This window comes from Liolophura sinensis, chromosome 10 (genome assembly GCF_032854445.1).
Source record: "Liolophura sinensis isolate JHLJ2023 chromosome 10, CUHK_Ljap_v2, whole genome shotgun sequence".
In the NCBI taxonomy this organism is placed as follows: Eukaryota; Metazoa; Mollusca; class Polyplacophora; order Chitonida; family Chitonidae; genus Liolophura; species Liolophura sinensis.
Window position 1 is genome coordinate 17532323 of NC_088304.1, and position 22661 is coordinate 17554983.

The following is a 22661-nucleotide window of genomic DNA, read 5'->3' on the forward strand; positions in this document are numbered from 1 at the left end:
AAAAACATTCATGAAAAAGCTATTGTGAGAATACTGTTTGGCAGCGTAAATTTTTCTGCCTTTCACACTTAAGACTTCATAATGTATCAAAACATAAGCATGTATATACTAGTAAGTATAAACCTAAGTAACATTATCAAGCTTTAACATCTAGACTGTATACTGTACAGGAAAAATAACGGCACATTCAAATGTCAGATATCAATATTCAAATAATTTATAACCACAGAGCAGTGTGATCATACTGAATTCCTTGTATCCTTGGTGTTAGACTGCACACTTCTTGTAGGTGTAATGGTACTGCACAAGTATAATTCCTGCACACATGATTCTAAAAACAAACGAACTGCAACAAAGAATCAACATAGGCCTACATGTAGAAGCTGAAGTCCATTACCTAGAAGTATGCAACTTCTCTATAGCTAATCTCCACAGCACAGTACGCAGGTTATGTCGTCTGCAGAAGCTCACGCCACCTGGTGGAGAAATATTCCAACCTCTTGCGTAGCAATTGTGAACAGAATTATTGGAAGTCTAATTGTAAACGGCTGCTATAAGAACTGTCCACAACTTGAAACCCCATATTTAAAAACTGCAATTTCGCTGATTATTGTCGCTATGCTATTAAGAACCCATTGACTATTTCCAAGAAACCATGAAACAATTACTATCATTGTTGTCCTTTTACCAAACTCTATGTTGTAATTTAATTTCAACACAACCGCGTATGGAACCCATCATGCATCAGCTGTTTATCAAACATTTGCGGCGTAATAGAGAGATAAATACATAACTGCGAAGATATATCGCATAATGTAACAGAAATCGCAGAAAAGTGCCAAGAGCCATGAGAACTAGCTATAGGGATGTTGCAATGTTTCTGAGCAATAGACTTCTGGTTGAAATTACTAGAAGTAAATTTTTCATAACTGAAAATGTAGGAAGCCATCCTTATTTTAAATAATCAACAACATGAGCAGAAGTAGTGGCAGTTTAAGGCCATATCTGCAGACTACATGCAAATAAATAAGCCCTTGTTTTGGGCAAATTATGCTGCAAGAGCACAAATATCCACCCCCTTGTACATGCTCATACTGTTGTTTGGTGGGATTAATCTTCTAATAACAAACCTAAAAACAATTATCATATTATTTATACCACACACCAGTTCACGTGCACTGTACCAAGGTTTTACTAGCACCATCTGCCAAATCCTACATCAACTTGCCAATCCTAGGCCACTTTCCAACTCCTGTGTTACCTCCCAAATTGTTAATAATTTCCTACTACCCAAGATAATGAGCAAAGTCAGCGGAATTGCTTTTCTTATCAACTACAGGGTGGCACTACTGATTCATATCAAGATAGCAGCCAGGAGCATCATCCTGACAAGCAGGCTAAGTGATAGATGTACTGCATAATCTCTATAATCGTGCATGAACATACCAATCCATCATCAACATCCCAATCCTGCATCAACATCCCAATCCTGCATCAATATCCCAATCTATCATTAACATCTCATTCCTGCATCAACATACCCATCCCAACCCTGCATCAACTTCCCAATCTATCATTAACTGTTCAATGCTGCATCATCTTCCCAATCTACCATCAGCATCCCAATCCTGCAGGTATATGCCCATTCCAATCCTTCATCATCATCCCAATCTATCATCAAAATCCCAACCTTGTATAAACTTCCCAATCTATCATTAATATCCCAATCCTGCATTAACTTCTCAATGCTTTATCAACTTTCCAATCTTTTATCAACATCTCAATCCTGCATTGACTTCCAATCCATCATCAATATCCCAATCCTGCATCAACATCCCAATCCTGCATCGACTTGCCCATCCTGCATCAACTTGCCAATCCTGCATCGACCTGCCAATCCTGCATTGACTTGCCAATCCTGCATCAACTTGCCAATCCTGCATCGACTTGCCCATCCTGCATAAACTTGCCAATGCTGCATCGAGCTGCCAATCCTGCATCAACTTGCCAATCCTGCATCAACTTGCCAATCCTACATCACCATCCCAATCCTGCATCTACTTCGCAATCTATCATCAACATCCCAATCCTTCATTAACTTCCCAATCCTCTATTACGCGCAGCATTCATCATCATGTGATGGCAATCTTCTGATGGTCAGCTGATACTTGTACATGTTGCATATCATGTGCATATCATATACCAATCATGTCACAAACTACAGCTGCATTTATATGTACGTTTACACGATGCACCAACCCAAAATTGTTCTGTTCAGTCCCAATCTGTTCTCACACATTGCAAGACAACAAGGTGTCACCATATCTAGGCTGTCAGTTTCATCAAACCATGACATTGCCACCATCACAAGTCTTTGACTTGACCAGAGCCTTGATTGGCACAAGAGCAAGAATTTCCGGAATTTACATGTAGATCTTCCTCACTTCTTTAACAACATGTTGCGAAAGTCTGAATTGCTCATTTTCTGGGAGGGGATAGTCTGGTCTTTGGCTGTTGTCTGGCCTGCTCCATTCTGTCTATCCTTAGACTGGGCATCAGGAGCGTTGGTCTTCGGGGCAGGAGTATACCCCGGGGGAGGCTTCTTCTGGACAGCCCGGGGGACCAGGGACAACTGTGTACGAGCCTTACCCCGTCTGAAAGCAGAAAGTATCTTCTGGCAGGACAATAATGTAATAATGAACACGCAACAGTAACAGGCAAAGTCAATAAAACAATTCTATAGGGTGTAGAGAAATAATTTGCACAGTTATGAAGCTACCATCTTTAATAACACAAACAAATCCTTTTTTTGTGTCATTTTCATAAAAACTGTATGCATAAATTCGATTGAAAAAGTGGTTGAAAAGGCTGAATATTTACAACAAGTCTAAATCATTCTGTTGTGTTGAACAGATAGCTCTACCCATTCAATTTACTGGGAGGTTTAATCAATCATACCCCATTCATGTGCACACTGAGACTTGCATTTGGATTATACATGTAAATGGCTTGTTATATGTACATGTATTTATTCAAGGTTAAAAAGATCAAGAAATGGCAATTCAATGAAAAATAAACCTACAATTACTTGGTTAAGCTCCCTTAGTTTTCTTAGCTGGTGGATAAATATGTGACAGTACAGGGAAATGAGAACTCTTCAGTTCCCCTAAAACCTGGAGAGAAATAATGATTTTGCTGCGAAGTGAATGTACAGTACATGTACATATATATGCTTTTTTAATATGTATATAGATATTAAGATTTTTTTTTTCATTATTAGTTACAAACAGCAAATACCAGTAAACATACGTGTTTACATTTAGTAAACTTTGCAAATAACTACAACTTTAGATGAAGATTTCTTCTGCACTTTATCTATCACAGAAACCATCTGTGAAAAATGAGTAAATCAGACTTTATATAGTGTACTTGCAACTTTTCCCCACCAAACACAAAGCCCAATGCAAATTCTTGGTTTCAAGTTCTATGAACACTTTTTTTTTTACAATGACCCAAACAAAACATACTTTATGTGTTTTCTACGATATATCTATATATATGCGTTAAAGCCTACTGTTGTACTAATTTTTTAGAGCTTCTGTGTTTGTCCTCCACATACAATATTTGCCTATGTTACTATCCTTTCATTAACTTATTTATTTATTTATTTATTTGCTTGGTGTTTTACGCTGTACTCAAGAATATTTCACTTATACAACGGCAGCCAGCACTATGATGGGAGGAAACCGGTCTAAGTACGAGGGACACCCACGACCATCCGCAGGTTGCTGCCAGACCTTCCCATTTATGGCCGGAGAGGAAGCCAGCATGAGCTAGACTTGAACTCACAGCAACCGCAATGGTGAAAGGCTCCTGGGTCATTACACTGCACTAGTGCGCTAACAAACTGAGCAATGGAGACCCCCAGTAACTTATTAGGTAAAGAGAAAGACTGAAACACTAACATTTCTGATTCCTTTTTGCCACCTCCGAGTGAGGGGACAAAGGTCTCTGCCCTGGTTTTGAGTGGTGCCCTCCTGTCAGGCGGGTTACTGATGGCGACAGAGATGGTGTGGTCCCCTATCTGTAGGCCGTCTGTCTTCAGCACAGCCTGAGCAGCCTCTGTCTGGGAGAGAGAAACCAAACCAGATGTAAGCTTAGAGAAAAATCCAAACAGATGCAAGCTGACATAAAGAAAAAAAACAGGTGTACCCTGGGGGGAAAAACGAAACAGATGTAACGTGAGAGAAAAACGAAACAGATGTAATGTGAGAAAAAAACCAAACAGATGTAATGTGAGAGAAAAAACAAATAGATGTGACGTGAGAGAAAAACAAAACAGATGTAACCTGAGATAAAAACCAAACACGTCACCTGAGATAAAAACAAAGTAAATGTCAATGTATATAGATATATAGATATATATGTCAAGATATATTCAAATACTGTCGTTCCAAAAAAAAAGTAGAATGACACTTTCATACACAGATGATATTCTCTAATTTGATAGTGCTAAGAACTTGGCACTAAATCAACAAGAAAGACCAAAACAATATTAACACTGTCATAAATACATGTATAACTAAGATTATAAAAGATTGCAGAGCAGTGACTTCGTATGTTACAGGGCTGTTGTGGTGCTAATAGGCTTCATTGTGGCCATCCATGTACAAAGACCTGTGCATGTATGAATGGCAAATTCAACCCTGTGAATGGCTGAGCGAACTGTTGTGACGATCTCTATGTGACCCAGAGAGTTGTCCCCCTTGATTGACCCCTCTTTGACTTATCGTACAATCGCCATATGTTATAGCTACAGTTTTATAACTACATTTTTTTTTTGTTTTTTTCTCTTGAAAACCCAATGTTCAATAAACATATCCGTTTTTCAACAAATTTAATACCTTACCATACCCTTGTCACACTGAATGCATGGCCACGGTACTGTGTTTGTGTTCTTTCTTTTCCCCTGGTTTTCCTTGCTTTCATTTTAAAACATTTTGGTGTAATTTTGTCAATTGTGCTAATAGTCCACCACATATACACGTAAGGCATATAAGTGGAAGATCTATGACCTTTTTCTCCACATACAGGTATAGCTATTAATACACTAAGCTAATACACTAGTATAATAACCTTGCATTTACTAGTCATTTCCATTCCACTTTAATCATTTTCAGAACCTGAAATATTCCTCTATGGGAGCTATAAATATCCTGACGCCTCTGAGGAAGAGCTCCTTCAGCTGGAAAGTATACATGTAGGTAGCAAAATGGCTGAGCATATTATTAGACTGCCCTCCACAACAGATACATTGTCTATTACTGATTTGGTCCAAGAAACCGGTGTGTCATATGAGACTTGGCAACGCTGGCTTGAGGTTGGTGGAATATCACTAGATCCTACTGAGTGTGGTAATATGGATAGCCTCAAGGGGATAGCTTCAAGCCAGAGCTATTCAGCATCAGCCCCCCTAACAATATAATCTCACTCATACATTGTAGGATTCTGTCTAATCTGTTGGTGTTCTTGAATGTTCCAACCAGGGATTCATTCTAACAAAACTTGTCGCAGAGGAAAGTCGCATTAACGTCCCAGGACCATTACGCAAGAGCTTGCAATTTACTGATACACATTTTCATCTTGAGAGACTCCTTTCCATCACAGGACTCCAGAAATTGCAAAACGTCGAGAGCATCTTTACTCGCGATCCTTCTTGGCGAATCGATCGTGCCCTTGCTAACTACGTCTACCCATCATCTTGGAACATGTCTATTGATCAGCTTTCCAATCCCGGAGTTAGTGCAAGCTTTGGTGTTCACCCAGACATAGTCTAACTTGACAGTGGAGAACATCAGACAATTTGATGCCTTCCTACAGCACACTGCAAGTGCCATCCTTCACCTACTGTAAGAAATGGAAATGACCGAAATGCCAATCCACCAACACTGCTTTTCTGTCTCGCTGCAGGAAACGCGTAAATGGTAGGACGCACTTCCTCAAGTTTGATTTGGGTTCATCACCACCTTATTTAGTTCATAAGAGACGATGGAGGCAACGAGACAGATCTAAACAGGATTCTTCTAGAAGTCCATTCCCCATATCTATCACCCCCATCTTACGGTCCCATTAACACCCCTTGGTTCATAGGATGTGTTAAGCACAAACCAGCAACACTGAGACACATTCTGTTCTGTGTCCTTTTGCAAATAGCCAACATCAATGCAATGTCACTATACAAATGGCAACAATAAAAATCCAGATACTACCCAGGGGAGGCTCTTCACTTCCCCTCACACCCCCTAGCAGCCATTATTATAGTGTTCCTTTGTTTCTTTTTTCTTGGGAATATTTGTTTTTGTCTTCTCCCAGTGCGGCCAGATGCACAAAGGAAAGGTATAGACTATCAATGTGCTGTACACATGATGGAACATTTTTGCGCAGTTGTTCTTTCTTCCACAGTTGTTCCTATAGATCACATTCAGATCTTCTACAGGAAGGTGAGGGGTGTGGTGACGACCTCTATGTGACCCGTAGAGTTGTCCCCCTTGATTGACCTCTCTTTGACTCTACCTTCCCAGACAACAAAAGTGTGTCATTACCTCAGTGTACATTAGTGTCACCCAGGGCTATCTAAGGGTCCGCATGTAACCTGGTGAGTACATAAATTCACCAAAAAAGGTTGAGCTATGGTAGGACAAAAATTTCCTTGTGGGAAGTTTGGAGCACCAAATCGCTGGTCTTTGATTTGCAAATCGCTTGCCATGATTGGCTATTCGTGTACTAAGGGTGGCCACTGCATGTCTATGATTGGCTGAGGAAATACTCAGCTGACATTCCATCGCAGTCTAGTCACATGCATCAGAACTGTCATCACGGTCATAGGCTTCTACTACCAGTACTAATATGGATGTGGAAAGCTTTCTATAGATGATGCATATGCCAGAGAAAATGAGGTTCAAAATTCAGGTAAATTTTGACGAGAAAAAGATAATCACAGACCCTGTGTACATCACCCTGTGGGGAGACTTTTTAAAGAAGATGTGCTTACTATTGAAAACAAATTAAAGTTTATATGACTGCTAAATTTTTACACTGAAAGTCTATCAATCAAAATGACTTAAAAACATTCTCAAAGCAAATAAAAATAAAATCAATACAAAAAGTTCAGCCTCCCATCAGCAGGTTTTATGTGCCTTAAGCATAAGACTGGATAAAATATAAAAAAAAAAACCTTCAATCCATAAATGAGTGCTCATTATACTGGAGCGGAAAAACAAAAGGTCAACCTGCAATCCATATGTTACAAGCCGAAATACAGCGGCTACAAAAATAAAAACTTAATATTCCTTCTCAGTAGGAGACCTCATAATAGCTGCATTGAGGTCTGCCAGCAACCTGCGGATGGTGGTGGGTTTACCGCGGATGGATGTGGGTTTCCCGTGGACACTGCCCGGTTTCCTCCCACAATAATACCGCTGACGTCGTATACGTGAAATATTCTTGAATACGGCGTAAAACACCAATTAAAAAAAAAAAAAAAAAAAATAAACAAATAGCTGCATTGACACAAAGGTGCAGGTCACTCTGCTCCAATTGCAAACAAATTTCTGTTAGCTACATGTACACAGAAATATTACAGAGGTTCTACACAATAATCAGGAACATTTTACTTATACAATGGTCTTTTTTACATTATTTTTTACATGAAGGAAACCATCAATATTTGAGAGCAAACTAACAAATCTCCTGAAGTAAATTTGCAGCTGAACAATCAGCAGTTACAGTCATTCTCACAACCTCAGTGGGCTAGACATTTTCAACAAAAACCCAAAGGCTATCTCAGCCAGTTAGAGCACCAAATCTTTCAACTATCTGACCAGCAGTCCTGTATTGGTATAACCAACATGTTTTCCATCGACCATCAAAATAAAAACAAAAACAAAAGAACATAAGACAGGGGCATTTTACCTCATTTTCAAATTCAATGTAAGCCAGTCCCTTGGGTGCTCCACTCTTGTGTGTCACAAGCCTGACAGATCTCAGTTTTCCATGCTGCAATCCAAAAGCTCACATCAAGACAAGTATTTACTTGGATTCAACGGGTTCATACATATACATGTAGTCAGCCTTCATCAATATCCTTATCAATGTGAAAGAGGAAGTTGTTACCTCACTAAAACGGATACTAAGGGACAAACTGGTTTTGGGCCATGAGATAGAGTGAATACAAATATGGTTCCACACGAACATTTACATGTGGCCTACATTTAACAGCGTCTATATGTAAAGCCACACGTAACACCTGAGTTTTGCTACCATGTTTCCTGGTAACTGTCTAAGGAATACTCAGAGGTTACAATATGTGTATTTTCACATCATACTCACACCATATAAGTCATATAAGTTGAAGGCCCCAGGGCTGATAAGGTGGCCTAATGAGTGAATGCTTGGCTTTTAACATTGTACTTAACATATTTTACAGTCATAGCAGTGATTGGGTGTGTACATATACTGTGTCTTCTTGTGGCAGAGCAAGTCCATGCCACCACTTAAGTATCGTGCTGAAGACACCATACATGACACCCCACCCAGTCACATGATAGTGGCACGGGGACAACCAGTCCTGTTTCTTTGCTCTAACCTTTCAGTGGTGAGCGCCAAGAAATGCAGCAACAAATACCTTTTGAAGACGTTGGTTTGACGTGAACTGGGTTCGATCCCAGTTCTCCCGAATTCAAGACTGATGCTCAAACCATTACACCACCAAATGACAAAGTGGTCACATGGAGTATGGTCTGACCACCATATATATAAGCCATAAGAGATAAACCATGAAAAAGTCAATCTGACGATTTATTTATTTATTTATTTATTTGATTCATGTTTTACGCCGTACTCAAGAATATTTCACTTATACGACTGCGACCAGCATTATGGTGGGTGGAAACTGGGCACAGCCCAGGGGAAACCCACGACCATCCGCAGGTTGCTGTTGAATACAACATATTATAAAAAGACATTATGACAAAAACTGTAACTACAGCCAAATGTTTACAAGTTTCTTTTCAAAAATCAAAGAGTATCACATTATCATCTACATGCTATGTCTGTTGACTAGTTTTCAGCCATTTTGTTATCCATCATAATGTTGCCCAGGAACCTTGCTACTGCAAACAATGAACAATTTTAAAAGATTTACAATAGTAAGTTTTTGCAATTTGTACAAACTGAAAAATCAACATCAACCAAGTTGTAGAGATTAAATTTTATGATTTCAATGTTCAATTCAGGTTTAAAAAAAGAGTCAAAGAAATCTGTGCTAAGAAAGCAGGCATTTGAGATCATGTTTCATTTATGTGTTTATAAAGTTTACAGAGATTATTCAAAAGAAGAAATTAATTTAGCCAGAAAATAAAACCCAGTACAGCCTGTGGAAAACCTCTTGCACTGAGCTATAAAGTACCTAATAAACTTCCAAAAACAGCCATGGGATAAAAACATGGAAGTAATTAGCCTGAGGACAGTAATCAACAGGTTAAGGAGCACATTGACGACCTTCGCGTAACAAGCGACGAGCTGAGTGGTACTTTATACTTGTAACGCATTTCTGAGTCAATATGTGGGGAGCATTATCTGTTTAAATGTGAAATAAAAATGAAAATGACCAGTTCAGGGAGATGTAGTCTATTGCAGGTATAAATTTTGCTTGAAAAAGTATAAAGTAAGAGAGGAGATTTGACAGCTGCCCCGTCACCTTTTTTACACAATGTCTACGGTGACTTTGTGAAAATATAACAATGGTCTAATTTACCTGATGGGCATAAATTGCGTGATTTGAGTTGCTTAACAGTTTTCCATCGCATCGACACAACTTTCGTCGCACCTCATAAACATCTCTAATGAGGTAACCTCTTGACTTCTAGACTGGATGCCCCTGTGACCACCAATCTCCCCAACAGCTACCCCTGTGATCACTAGAACAGTGTGTCTCTAACAGTTCTACACCTCACCTGACCGAAGATGTTCTCCAAGGCCTCTTTGGAACAGGTAAATGGAAGACCTCTAACAAACAGTTTATTCTTCTCCAAATCTGTTGAAAACTAAAAAAACAAACCATACCATGAAATGCACTAAAAAACCTCTTGGCCTGAATGTCACTGAAAATCATTGCTGAAAAGGGTTCCTTATGAGGAGTTGTCAGCTGGGTAAATATGCCCACATCGAATCAACAAGATACTACATCTAACATTTTATTTCACAATGCTTTCTCTGTTCATATTGGATGTCGACGCCTAAAACTGCAACAAACACTTTCAGTTACAAACCATGTTGATGGTGCCAAGTTCTTATTGCTATCCAAACACATTAACATGATACAGTGCAGGCCAGTACCAGTACCACAGTCCCAAGTGTGACATAGTGCTTGTAACTATGGTTACTGTAGATATACTGCATGCACTACTGTGAGTCGAGACAATGAACAGTTATCTCAGAAAAAAAACTAGCTGCTTTAAGATGTGATAAAGTCTATAACACACAGAAACATCATCCATGGTCAGGCAACAGCTGCTCCATAATGTTTCCTCTCACAAGTTCCCTTACCCGGAATGTTGCAGGCTGTTTGGATCTGTCAATGGATGGGGACACATACATAGGCCTGCCCTCCACATCCTTACGGTCCATGCGCAATGCTGCCGACACCGAATCCTGCAATACACGTGCAACACCAACATGGATTCCACTTAACTGATGATAAATTGTGCGTGTTCTTGTAACTCCTGCTCATTTCATTAAGCCACCCACTAAGACACCTTTGCGTGTGCTTGTAACTCATGCTCATTTTATTAAGCCACCCACTCTGACACCTGTGTGTGTGCTTGTAACTCCTGCTCATTTCATTACGCCACCCACTCTGACACTTTTGCATGTGCTTGTAACACTTGCTCATTTCATTAAGCCACCCACTAAGACACCTGTGCATGTGTTTGTAACTCTTGCTCATTTCATTAAGCCACCCACTAAGACACCTTTGCATGTGCTTGTAACGCCTGCTAATTTCATTAAGCCACCCACTAAGACACCTGTGCATGTGATTTTAACTCTTGCTCATTTCATTAAGCCAACCACTAAGACACCTGTGCGTGTGTTTGTAATTCCTGCTCATTTCACTAGGCCAACCACTTTGACACCTGTGCGTGTGCTTGTAACTCCTGCTGAATTTCATTAAGCCACCCACTAAGACACCTGTGCATGTGCTTGTAACTCTTGCTCCTATCATTACGCCACCCACTCTGACATCTTTGCATGTGTTTGTAACTCTTGCTCATTTCATTACACCACCCACTCTGGCACCTTTGCATGTGCTTGTAACTCATGCTCATTTCATTACGCCACCCACTCTGACACCTGTGTGTGTGCTTGTAACTCTTGCTCACTTCATTATGCCACCCACTAAGACACATGTGCATGTGTTTGTAACTCTTGCTCATTTCATTAAGCCACCCACTAAGACACCTGTGTGTGTGCTTGTAACTCCTGCTCATTTCATTAAGCCACCCACTAAGACACTTGTGCATGTGCTTGTAACTCCTGCTGAATTTCATTAAGCCACCCACTAAGACACCTGTGCATGTGATTTTAACTCTGGCTCATTTCATTACGCCACCTACTAGGACACCTGTGCATGTGCTTGTAACTCTTGCTCATTTCATTAAGCCACCCACTAGGACACCTGTGCATGTGTTTGTAACTCTTACTCATTTCATTAAGCCACCCACTAAGACACCTGTGCATGTGCTTGTAACTCCTGCTCAATTTCATTAAGCCACCCACTAAGACACCTGTGCATGTGCTTGTAACGCCTGCTAATTTCATTAAGCCACCCACTAAGACACCTTTGCATGTGTTTGTAACTCCTGCTCATTTCATTAAGCCACCCACTAAGGCACCTGTGCATGTGATTTTAACTCTTGCTCATTTCATTTATCCACCCACTAAGACACCTGTGCGTGTGTTTGTAACTCCTGCTCATTTCATTAAGCCACCCACTAAGACACCTGTGCATGTGATTGTAACTCTTGCTCATTTCATTAAGCCACCCACTAAGACACCAGTATGTGTGCTTGTAACTCCTGCTCATTTTATTACGCCACCCACTAAGACACCTGTGCGTGTGTTTGTAACTCTTGCTCATTTTATTAAGCCACCCACTCTGACACTTGTGCGTGTGTATGTAACTCTTGCTCATTTCATTAAGCCACCAACTCTGACACGTGTGTGTGCTTGTAACTCTTGCTGATTTCATTAAGCCACCCACTAAGACACCTTTGCATGTGCTTGTAACTCTTGCTCATTTCATTCCGCCACCCACTAAGACACCTGTGCGTGTGCTTGTAACTCCTGCTCATTTCATTAAGCCACCCACTAAGACACCTGTGCATGCAATTGTAACTCCTGCTCATTTCATTAAGCCACCCACTAGGACACCTGTGCATGTGCTTGTATCTCCTGCTCATTTCATTAAGCCACCCACTAAGACACCTGTGCATGTGCTTGTAACTCCTGCTGAATTTCATTAAGCCACCCACTAAGACACCTGTGCATGTGCTTGTAACTCTTGCTCATTTCATTCCGCCACCCATTAAGACACCTGTGCATGTGCTTGTAACTCCTGCTCAATTTCATTAAGCCACCCACTCTGACACCTGTGCTTGTGCCTGTAACTCTTGCTCATTTCATTAAGCCACCCACTAAGACACCTGTGCATGTGCTTGTAACTCCTGCTCATTTCATTAAGCCACCCACTAAGACACATGTGTGTGTGCTTGTAACTCCTGCTCATTTCATTACCCCACCCACTAAGACACCTGTGCATGTGCTTGTAACTCTTGCTCATTTCATTAAGCCACCCACTAAGACACCTGTGCATGCAATTGTAACTCCTGCTCATTTCATTAAGCCACCCACTAGGACACCTGTGCATGTGCTTGTATCTCCTGCTCATTTCATTAAGCCACCCACTAAGACACCTGTGCATGTGCTTGTAACTCCTGCTGAATTTCATTAAGCCACCCACTAAGACACCTGTGCATGTGATTTTAACTCTTGCTCATTTCATTACGCCACCTACTGGGACACCTGTGCATGTGCCTCTTGCTCATTTCATTAAGCCACCCACTAGGACACCTGTGCATGTGTTTGTAACTCTTGCTCATTTCATTAAGCCACCCACTAAGACACCTGTGCATGTGCTTGTAACTCCTGCTCAATTTCATTAAGCCACCCACTAAGACACCTGTGCATGTGCTTGTAACGCCTGCTAATTTCATTAAGCCACCCACTAAGACACCTTTGCGTGTGTTTGTAACTCCTGCTCATTTCATTAAGCCACCCACTAAGGCACCTGTGCATGTGATTTTAACTCTTGCTCATTTCATTAATCCACCCACTAAGACACCTGTGCGTGTGTTTGTAACTCCTGCTCATTTCATTAAGCCACCCACTAAGACACCTGTGCATGTGATTGTAACTCTTGCTGATTTCATTAAGCCACCCACTAAGACACCTTTGCATGTGCTTGTAACTCTTGCTCATTTCATTCCGCCACCCACTAAGACACCTGTGCGTGTGCTTGTAACTCCTGCTCATTTCATTAAGCCACCCACTAAGACACCTGTGCATGTGATTGTAACTCTTGCTCATTTCATTAAGCCACCCACTAAGACACCAGTATGTGTGCTTGTAACTCCTGCTCATTTTATTACGCCACCCACTAAGACACCTGTGCGTGTGTTTGTAACTCTTGCTCATTTTATTAAGCCACCCACTCTGACACTTGTGCGTGTGTTTGTAACTCTTGCTCATTTCATTAAGCCACCAACTCTGACACGTGTGTGTGCTTGTAACTCTTGCTGATTTCATTAAGCCACCCACTAAGACACCTTTGCATGTGCTTGTAACTCTTGCTCATTTCATTCCGCCACCCACTAAGACACCTGTGCGTGTGCTTGTAACTCCTGCTCATTTCATTAAGCCACCCACTAAGACACCTGTGCATGCAATTGTAACTCCTGCTCATTTCATTAAGCCACCCACTAAGACACTTGTGCATGTGCTTGTAACTCCTGCTCATTGCATTAAGCCACCCATTAAGACACCTGTGCATGTGCTTGTAACTCTTGCTCATTTCATTCCGCCACCCATTAAGACACCTGTGCATGTGCTTGTAACTCCTGCTCAATTTCATTAAGCCACCCACTCTGACACCTGTGCTTGTGCCTGTAACTCTTGCTCATTTCATTAAGCCACCCACTAAGACACCTGTGCATGTGCTTGTAACTCCTGCTCATTTCATTAAGCCACCCACTAAGACACATGTGTGTGTGCTTGTAACTCCTGCTCATTTCATTACCCCACCCACTAAGACACCTGTGCATGTGCTTGTAACTCTTGCTCATTTCATTAAGCCACCCACTAAGACACCTGTGCATGCAATTGTAACTCCTGCTCATTTCATTAAGCCACCCACTCTGACACCTGTGCATGTGCTTGTATCTCCTGCTCATTTCATTAAGCCACCCACTAAGACACCTGTGCATGTGCTTGTAACTCCTGCTGAATTTCATTAAGCCACCCACTAAGACACCTGTGCATGTGATTTTAACTCTTGCTCATTTCATTACGCCACCTACTGGGACACCTGTGCATGTGCCTCTTGCTCATTTCATTAAGCCACCCACTAGGACACCTGTGCATGTGTTTGTAACTCTTGCTCATTTCATTAAGCCACCCACTAAGACACCTGTGCATGTGCTTGTAACTCCTGCTCAATTTCATTAAGCCACCCACTAAGACACCTGTGCATGTGCTTGTAACGCCTGCTAATTTCATTAAGCCACCCACTAAGACACCTTTGCGTGTGTTTGTAACTCCTGCTCATTTCATTAAGCCACCCACTAAGGCACCTGTGCATGTGATTTTAACTCTTGCTCATTTCATTAATCCACCCACTAAGACACCTGTGCGTGTGTTTGTAACTCCTGCTCATTTCATTAAGCCACCCACTAAGACACCTGTGCATGTGATTGTAACTCTTGCTGATTTCATTAAGCCACCCACTAAGACACCTTTGCATGTGCTTGTAACTCTTGCTCATTTCATTCCGCCACCCACTAAGACACCTGTGCGTGTGCTTGTAACTCCTGCTCATTTCATTAAGCCACCCACTAAGACACCTGTGCATGCAATTGTAACTCCTGCTCATTTCATTAAGCCACCCACTAAGACACTTGTGCATGTGCTTGTAATTCCTGCTCATTGCATTAAGCCGCCCATTAAGACACCTGTGCATGTGCTTGTAACTCTTGCTCATTTTATTCCGCCACCCACTAAGACACCTTTGAATGTGCTTGTAACTCTTGCTCATTTCATTAAGCCACCCACTCTGACACCTGTGTGTGTGCTTGTAACTCTTGCTCATTTCATTACGCCACCCACTAAGACACATGTGCATGTGTTTGGAACTCTTGCTCAATTTCATTAAGCCACCCACTAAGACACCTGTGTGTGTGCTTGTAACTCCTGCTCATTTCATTACGCCAACCACTAAGACACCTGTGAGTGTGTTTGTAACTCCTGCTCATTTCATTAAGCCACCCACTAAGACACCTGTGTGTGTGCTTGTAACTCCTGCTCATTTCATTACCCCACCCACTAAGACACCTGTGCATGTGCTTGTAACTTGCTCATTTCATTAAGCCACCCACTAAGACACCTGTGCATGTGCTTGTAACTCCTGCTCATTTCATTAAGCCACCCACTAGGACACCTGTGCATGTGCTTGTAACTCCTGCTCATTTCATTAAGCCACCCACTAAGACACCTGTGCATGTGCTTGTAACTCCTGCTGAATTTCATTAAGCCACCCACTAAGACACCTGTGCATGTGATTTTAACTCTTGCTCATTTCATTACGCCACCTACTAGGACACCTGTGCATGTGCTTGTAACTCTTGCTCATTTCATTAAGCCACCCACTAGGACACCTGTGCATGTGTTTGTAACTCTTACTCATTTCATTAAGCCACCCACTAAGACACCTGTGCATGTGCTTGTAACTCCTGCTCAATTTCATTAAGCCACCCACTAAGACACCTGTGCATGTGCTTGTAACGCCTGCTAATTTCATTAAGCCACCCACTAAGACACCTTTGCATGTGTTTGTAACTCCTGCTCATTTCATTAAGCCACCCACTAAGGCACCTGTGCATGTGATTTTAACTCTTGCTCATTTCATTTATCCACCCACTAAGACACCTGTGCGTGTGTTTGTAACTCCTGCTCATTTCATTAAGCCACCCACTAAGACACCTGTGCATGTGATTGTAACTCTTGCTCATTTCATTAAGCCACCCACTAAGACACCAGTATGTGTGCTTGTAACTCCTGCTCATTTTATTACGCCACCCACTAAGACACCTGTGCGTGTGTTTGTAACTCTTGCTCATTTTATTAAGCCACCCACTCTGACACTTGTGCGTGTGTTTGTAACTCTTGCTCATTTCATTAAGCCACCAACTCTGACACGTGTGTGTGCTTGTAACTCTTGCTGATTTCATTAAGCCACCCACTAAGACACCTTTGCATGTGCTTGTAACTCTTGTTCATTTCATTCCGCCACCCACTAAGACACCTGTGCATGTGCTTGTAACTCCTGCTCATTTCATTAAGCCACCCACTAAGACACCTGTGCATGCAATTGTAACTCCTGCTCATTTCATTAAGCCACCCACTAAGACACTTGTGCATGTGCTTGTAACTCCTGCTCATTGCATTAAGCCACCCATTAAGACACCTGTGCATGTGCTTGTAACTCTTGCTCATTTCATTCCGCCACCCATTAAGACACCTGTGCATGTGCTTGTAACTCCTGCTCAATTTCATTAAGCCACCCACTCTGACACCTGTGCTTGTGCCTGTAACTCCTGCTCATTTCATTAAGCCACACACATTTTTTCTTACTTGCTAATGTTTTGGTTTTACTTGCAGGGCATCGATTGCCGAAGTTTTAGAACTTTAAAAACATGATTACCGATACAATTTAACAGAAAAATGAAAACATTGTCCCATGTACCTCTGTTCTGAATTCAACATAGCCAAATCCTTTTGACTTCCCTTTGAAGTTTTTGGGCAATCGCACTTCTGTTATTTCACCACACTGAAAAGAGAACATAATTCAAACCAAGATTCTCATACATAATCAAACATGTTTATGCAATGGCCTTCCAAAGAAGCTATGCACTCACATAAATATCTACATGTTTATGCAATGGCCTTCCAAAGAAGCTATGCACTCACATAAATATCTACATGGTTGTATATCTGTAATAACAGACGAAAATCATACGTTTCCAACCATTCCAACTCTCAAAGTTCAAAAGTACTCACCTAAAGCAAACCTTCACATTTTCAAAATTCAAAAGCTAAAATCTCCACTTTTACCCTCTCCACGACAGACCATTCAAATCTATTGGCCCAAAGATGCCCAAAGACACATGGTTGTTACGACTGACTATTGACCTAATTTGTGTTAGCCAATGAACACATGACAAAAATACCTTGGGAAACAAGTACAAATTTTCATTGGTCAAAGTGGAAGTGTGTCTTCTCTAATATTCACACAGCTTACACAGATGTATGTTGTCCTTTTAGACCACTTACCCCGCATCTTCACCTGATTCCAATGACTACGCCCAATTATCATTTTGATACACTATCCATATCAACTTATCAGACAAACTCCTCGCCACAATGTAAATCTTTGCTCTGTCAAAAACGCCAAACTCAACGCCAAAATGCCCATCTCTAAATCCTCACTTCCTCGTCATGATCAGTTACATGTACATTAGTTCTTCACCTTTGCACTTTATTTCTGAAATACGCACTGCATAAACTTACCTGGCTGAAAATCTCTCTTAGTCTCTCCTCATCTATGGAGTACAGCAGGTTGCTGATAAACACAGTGCGATGTTCCTTTGATGCATCATGTGGCACAGCTTGTGTGGCTATTGCTTCACCGGCACCTGGAATACACATAAATACATTTACACAGGCAGCTTGTCTGGCTATTGCTTCACTGGGACCTGGAATACACATAAATACACTTACACAGACAGCTTCTGTTGCTACTGCTTCACCGGGACCTGGAATACACATAAATACACTTACACGGACACCTTGTGTGGTTATTGCTTCACCGGGACCTGGAATACACATAAATACACTTACACGGACAGCTTGTCTGGCTATTGCTACCCCGGGACCTGGAATACACATAAATACACTTACACAGACACCTTGTGTTGCTATTGCCACATAAATACACTTACAGACAGCTTGTGTTGCTACTGCTTCACTGGGACCTGGAATACACATAAATACACTTACACGAACACCTTGTGTTGCTACTGCTTAACCGGGACCTGGAATACACATAAATACACTTACACGGACACCTTGTGTTGCTACTGCTTCACCGGGACCTAGAATACACATAAATACACTTACACGGACAGCTTGTGTGGCTATTGCTTCACCGGGACCTGGAATACACATAAATACACTTACACAGACAGCTTGTCTGGCTATTGCTTCACTGGGACCTCGAATACACATAAATACACTTACACGGACACCTTGTGTTGCTACTGCTTCACCGGGACCTGGAATATACATAAATACACTTACACGGACAGCTTGTCTGGCTACTGCTTCACCGGGACCTGGAATACACATAAATACATTTACACAGACAGCTTGTCTGGCTACTGCTTCACTGGGATCTGGAATACACATAAATACACTTACACAGACAACTTGTGAGGCTATTGCTTCAATTGGACCTGGAATACACATAAATACACTTACACGGATATGTAGGCCATTGTTACATTATATTTGTCACGTACGCTGGTACAGTTGGGAGACAGCAAGCCAAGTCCTCAAAAAGTTGTTTGGGTGTTACAGGAGTGTGGAAGAAGTACCCACATAATACAAGAAGTATCCACATAATACCAGAAGTATCCACATAATACAAGAAGTATCCACATAATACTAGAAGCCACACAGGATCTCTCAAGTAGGGGTGAACATGTGGCTCAAGTACATGAATGTCACTGGTAACCATATTTACTTACTTCATAATACTCTTGAGTACAGTGCAAAAAAACACCAATCAAATAAATAAAAATGTATTTGATTAGCATTTTACGCTTAAAAATTGTTCACTTTCATGACAGCAGCGCAGCCAGGTTTATGGGTGGAGGAATTGAGAACCTTATATCACTGTATAAAGTCTGGCTGGTACATGTGATGAATGGCCTGGTAACCATGTTACGTTCAATGGCAGGTGGCACCAGCCCTCTACAAAGTGCAGCGAGTCATGTACCTCATGGAACAGTTGTGCCCCCTGTACCAATGGTTTCATTGATACAAGTGCCACAACCCTTGTGTCCCATTGATCAGTTGTATGCAATACACGACTAGTGTAACACCAAAAAACGAAAGACTTTCATTTAAAACTTTCATTTAATATTTCTGCATCTCTGCCAAATAGTTCTCCTGATGATGGCTAAATAAAGTGCTGAAATATTGGGTCAAAATGAGTCTTTCGTTTTTTTCGGAGTTACACTACTCGTGTATACAAGTGCAAGTCAAGGTTTTGTTATTCGAGTATGCAGAGGTCAACTGATGTTCCAATAATATACTCATACTCATGGTACTCATGATATCAGTGGTCAATGATGTTCCAATAATATACTCATGGTACTCATGATATCAGAGGTCACTGATGTTCAAATAATATACTCATACTCATGGTACTCATAATATCAGTGGCCTCTGATGTTCCAATAACATACTCATGGTACTCATAATATCAGAGGTCACTGATGTCCCAATAACATACTCATACTAATGATACTCATCACATCAGTGGCCTATCTCGTTATTCTTTACTCAGTTACTTACAAAGAGATACTGCTTCATTTTCCGTCATCGGTCAACTTAATTCCTCATGACATGAATAAATTAAAATTGTGTCAACCAATGAACACGGCTATACATCAGCTGTTGTACAAGGAATGTTTACCCTGAATACGGCAGTTGTTTGTTTGTACGTTCCTGACTAAATTTCGAGCCACACTTTAATTCCGCTGGAATCCCACTGGTAGTAAGTTTATCCACTTGCTGAGTGGTAAGATGTTCTTATAATAGTCTTCTAATATTTTGGATAAACTGGTTGATCGACTGTTCTTGTTGTTGTTGTCTTGACTTTGAGTCGCTCAACAACACAAAAGCACAGAGTCTTTCCAATGCCAGTAGACACATATACAAACCTATCTTTTTTTGAAATTCATGCCATTTGCCTAACCCAGCCATCAGAAAAACCTAAGTTTCCCTTAAATATTTCAATGTTGACATTTCTTTATAAATATCCTTTCTTTATCCACATTACTCAATTGTCTGGCACTCACATGGAGTCAGTGAGCTTTTAATCAGATCACATGATGTAAACCATCCAATAATACTTTGTGTATGGATTTTCCCTGTCTCCCAGGCATTCCTGCCATTTGATTGGCTCTCTGATAACTGGGTCACGAAGCTCTTTCTACAGGAAGGGATATATACTTATTAGTGGGTGATGGACTAAAGAATGACCTGATAGGACACTGATATTATGAGTGTATTCAAGAAGTTACAAGAATTTCTTCCCTTTGCATAGGGAATAGAGTAACATTCAATAGAGATAGAGCACTGGTTTTGGTATGCAAGATTATCAGCAGTTGTCCCAACTCAAAGAGACCACGTTCAAGGACATTCACTTTCATGTTTATGGTTGATAAAGAACGTACGTAAAATTGTACACTTGAACGCACCTTATGAACCGTTGTTATTTAGGCTTGGTATGTGGCTTGTCTAACTTCAGGGCTTCACAAAAAAAACACTGAAGTGTTTTCTGCACACAACACCCACAAGACAAGTTTTCAAAATGTACGGGTTACAAGTGTATTAAGAAACATTATGTATTATGTACATGTAATTACTGAGACTTACAGGTCTGTGGTATCACATCTGTTCAAGTTATGAATTGAACCATTGTGGTTTGTTGCAGACAAATACTTTTGATTTTCATCTCACACGATAGCACATGTCTGTTTCTATTAAGAATAAGGCAATAACTCACAAAAATATCACTCAAATGGTTGAAAAGTTCAAGACTAGCGCAGTAGGCATGACGCATAAGCAACTGAAAGAGAAAAGTTCACCTTTAACTTTCTTTACAGGAGGTTCCCCATCTGGTGGTGCCATGGCTTCTGAGACGGTGCTGGAAGACATTTTGGATCCGGAACCTGCTGTATCTCCAGAGCCATCCAACTGTTAATACAAAACCCCAGCGTGGGAGAACAAGGCAGACATGCCTAGACAGTCATGATAACACAGTAAGACTGCACACCTACACAGTCATGATAACACAGTAAGACTACACACCTAGACAGTCATGGTAACACAGTAAGACTACACACCTAGACAGTCATGGTAACACAGTAAGACTACAAGCCTGGACAGTCATAACAACACAGTAACATTTACATGCCTAGACAGTCATGATAACACAGCAAGACTACACACCTAGACAGTCATGATGACACAGTAAGACTACACACCTAGACAGTCATGGTAACACAGTAAGACTACAAGCCTGGACAGTCATAACAGTAACATTTACATGCCTAGACAGTCATGATAACACAGTAAGACTACAAGCCTAAACAGTTATGATGACACAGTAAGTCTGCATATATATGCATAGACAGTCATGATCACACAGGAGTACATGTATATGCTTAGACAGTCTGGATCACACAGTAAGGCTACATGTAGATGCTTAGACAGTCATGATCATACAGTAAGACTACATGTATATGCCTAGACAGTCATGATCACACAGTAAGACTACATGTATACGTCTAGACTGTCATGATCACACAGTAAGACTACATGTATATGCCTAGACACTCATGATCACACAGTAAGTCTACATGTATATGCCTAGACAGTCTGGATCACACAGTGAGACTACATGTATATGCCTAGACAGTCATGATCACACAGTAAGACTACATGTATATACCCAGACAGTCATGATCATACAGTAAGACTACATGTATATGCCTAGACAGTCTGGATCACACAATAAGACAATGGCCTAGACCATTATGACAGCAGATTAAGACAACCTCTGCAGATAGCTGACCTTCAGGGCCACTCGAGGTCTGAGCCAACGTCATTCACACAGTTATTTCAGTCAGACAACCTGTATATTTATTTCCCCCGGGCTCTGCCCGGTTTCCACCCACCATAATGCTGGCCGCCGTCGTATAAGTGAAATATTCTTGAGTACGGCGTAAAACACCAATCAAAAAAAAAAAAAAAAAAAAAAAAATGTATATTTATTTACTTACTGGAGGGTTGTTCAACACAACATCCAAGAATTTTATGCAAAGGCATTTTCTTTGTTGGAGAAAAGAGCAGTGCCTGGTGAAAACCACATGACCTTGGGAAAGTTATTGACAAAATTTCTCACTATGATATATGAATGA

General features: G+C 41.0%; 1 protein-coding gene across 1 annotated transcript in view; it reads right to left on the reverse strand.

Moving 5' to 3' along the window:
* Window positions 1-781: 781 nt before the first annotated feature.
* LOC135476938 (squamous cell carcinoma antigen recognized by T-cells 3-like) overlaps window positions 782-22661 on the reverse strand; it is a 46913-nt gene continuing 25033 nt past the window's right edge. Inside the window, exons 16-23 of the mRNA XM_064757085.1 lie at window positions 21327-21435; window positions 17959-18263; window positions 17135-17218; window positions 10606-10710; window positions 10014-10103; window positions 7972-8055; window positions 3966-4126; window positions 782-2654 (exon numbers count right to left, since the gene is read on the reverse strand). Coding sequence (XP_064613155.1) covers window positions 2441-2654; window positions 3966-4126; window positions 7972-8055; window positions 10014-10103; window positions 10606-10710; window positions 17135-17218; window positions 17959-18263; window positions 21327-21435 — 1152 coding nt within the window. The 3' untranslated portion in view covers window positions 782-2440. The remainder of the gene's footprint in view (window positions 2655-3965; window positions 4127-7971; window positions 8056-10013; window positions 10104-10605; window positions 10711-17134; window positions 17219-17958; window positions 18264-21326; window positions 21436-22661) is intronic.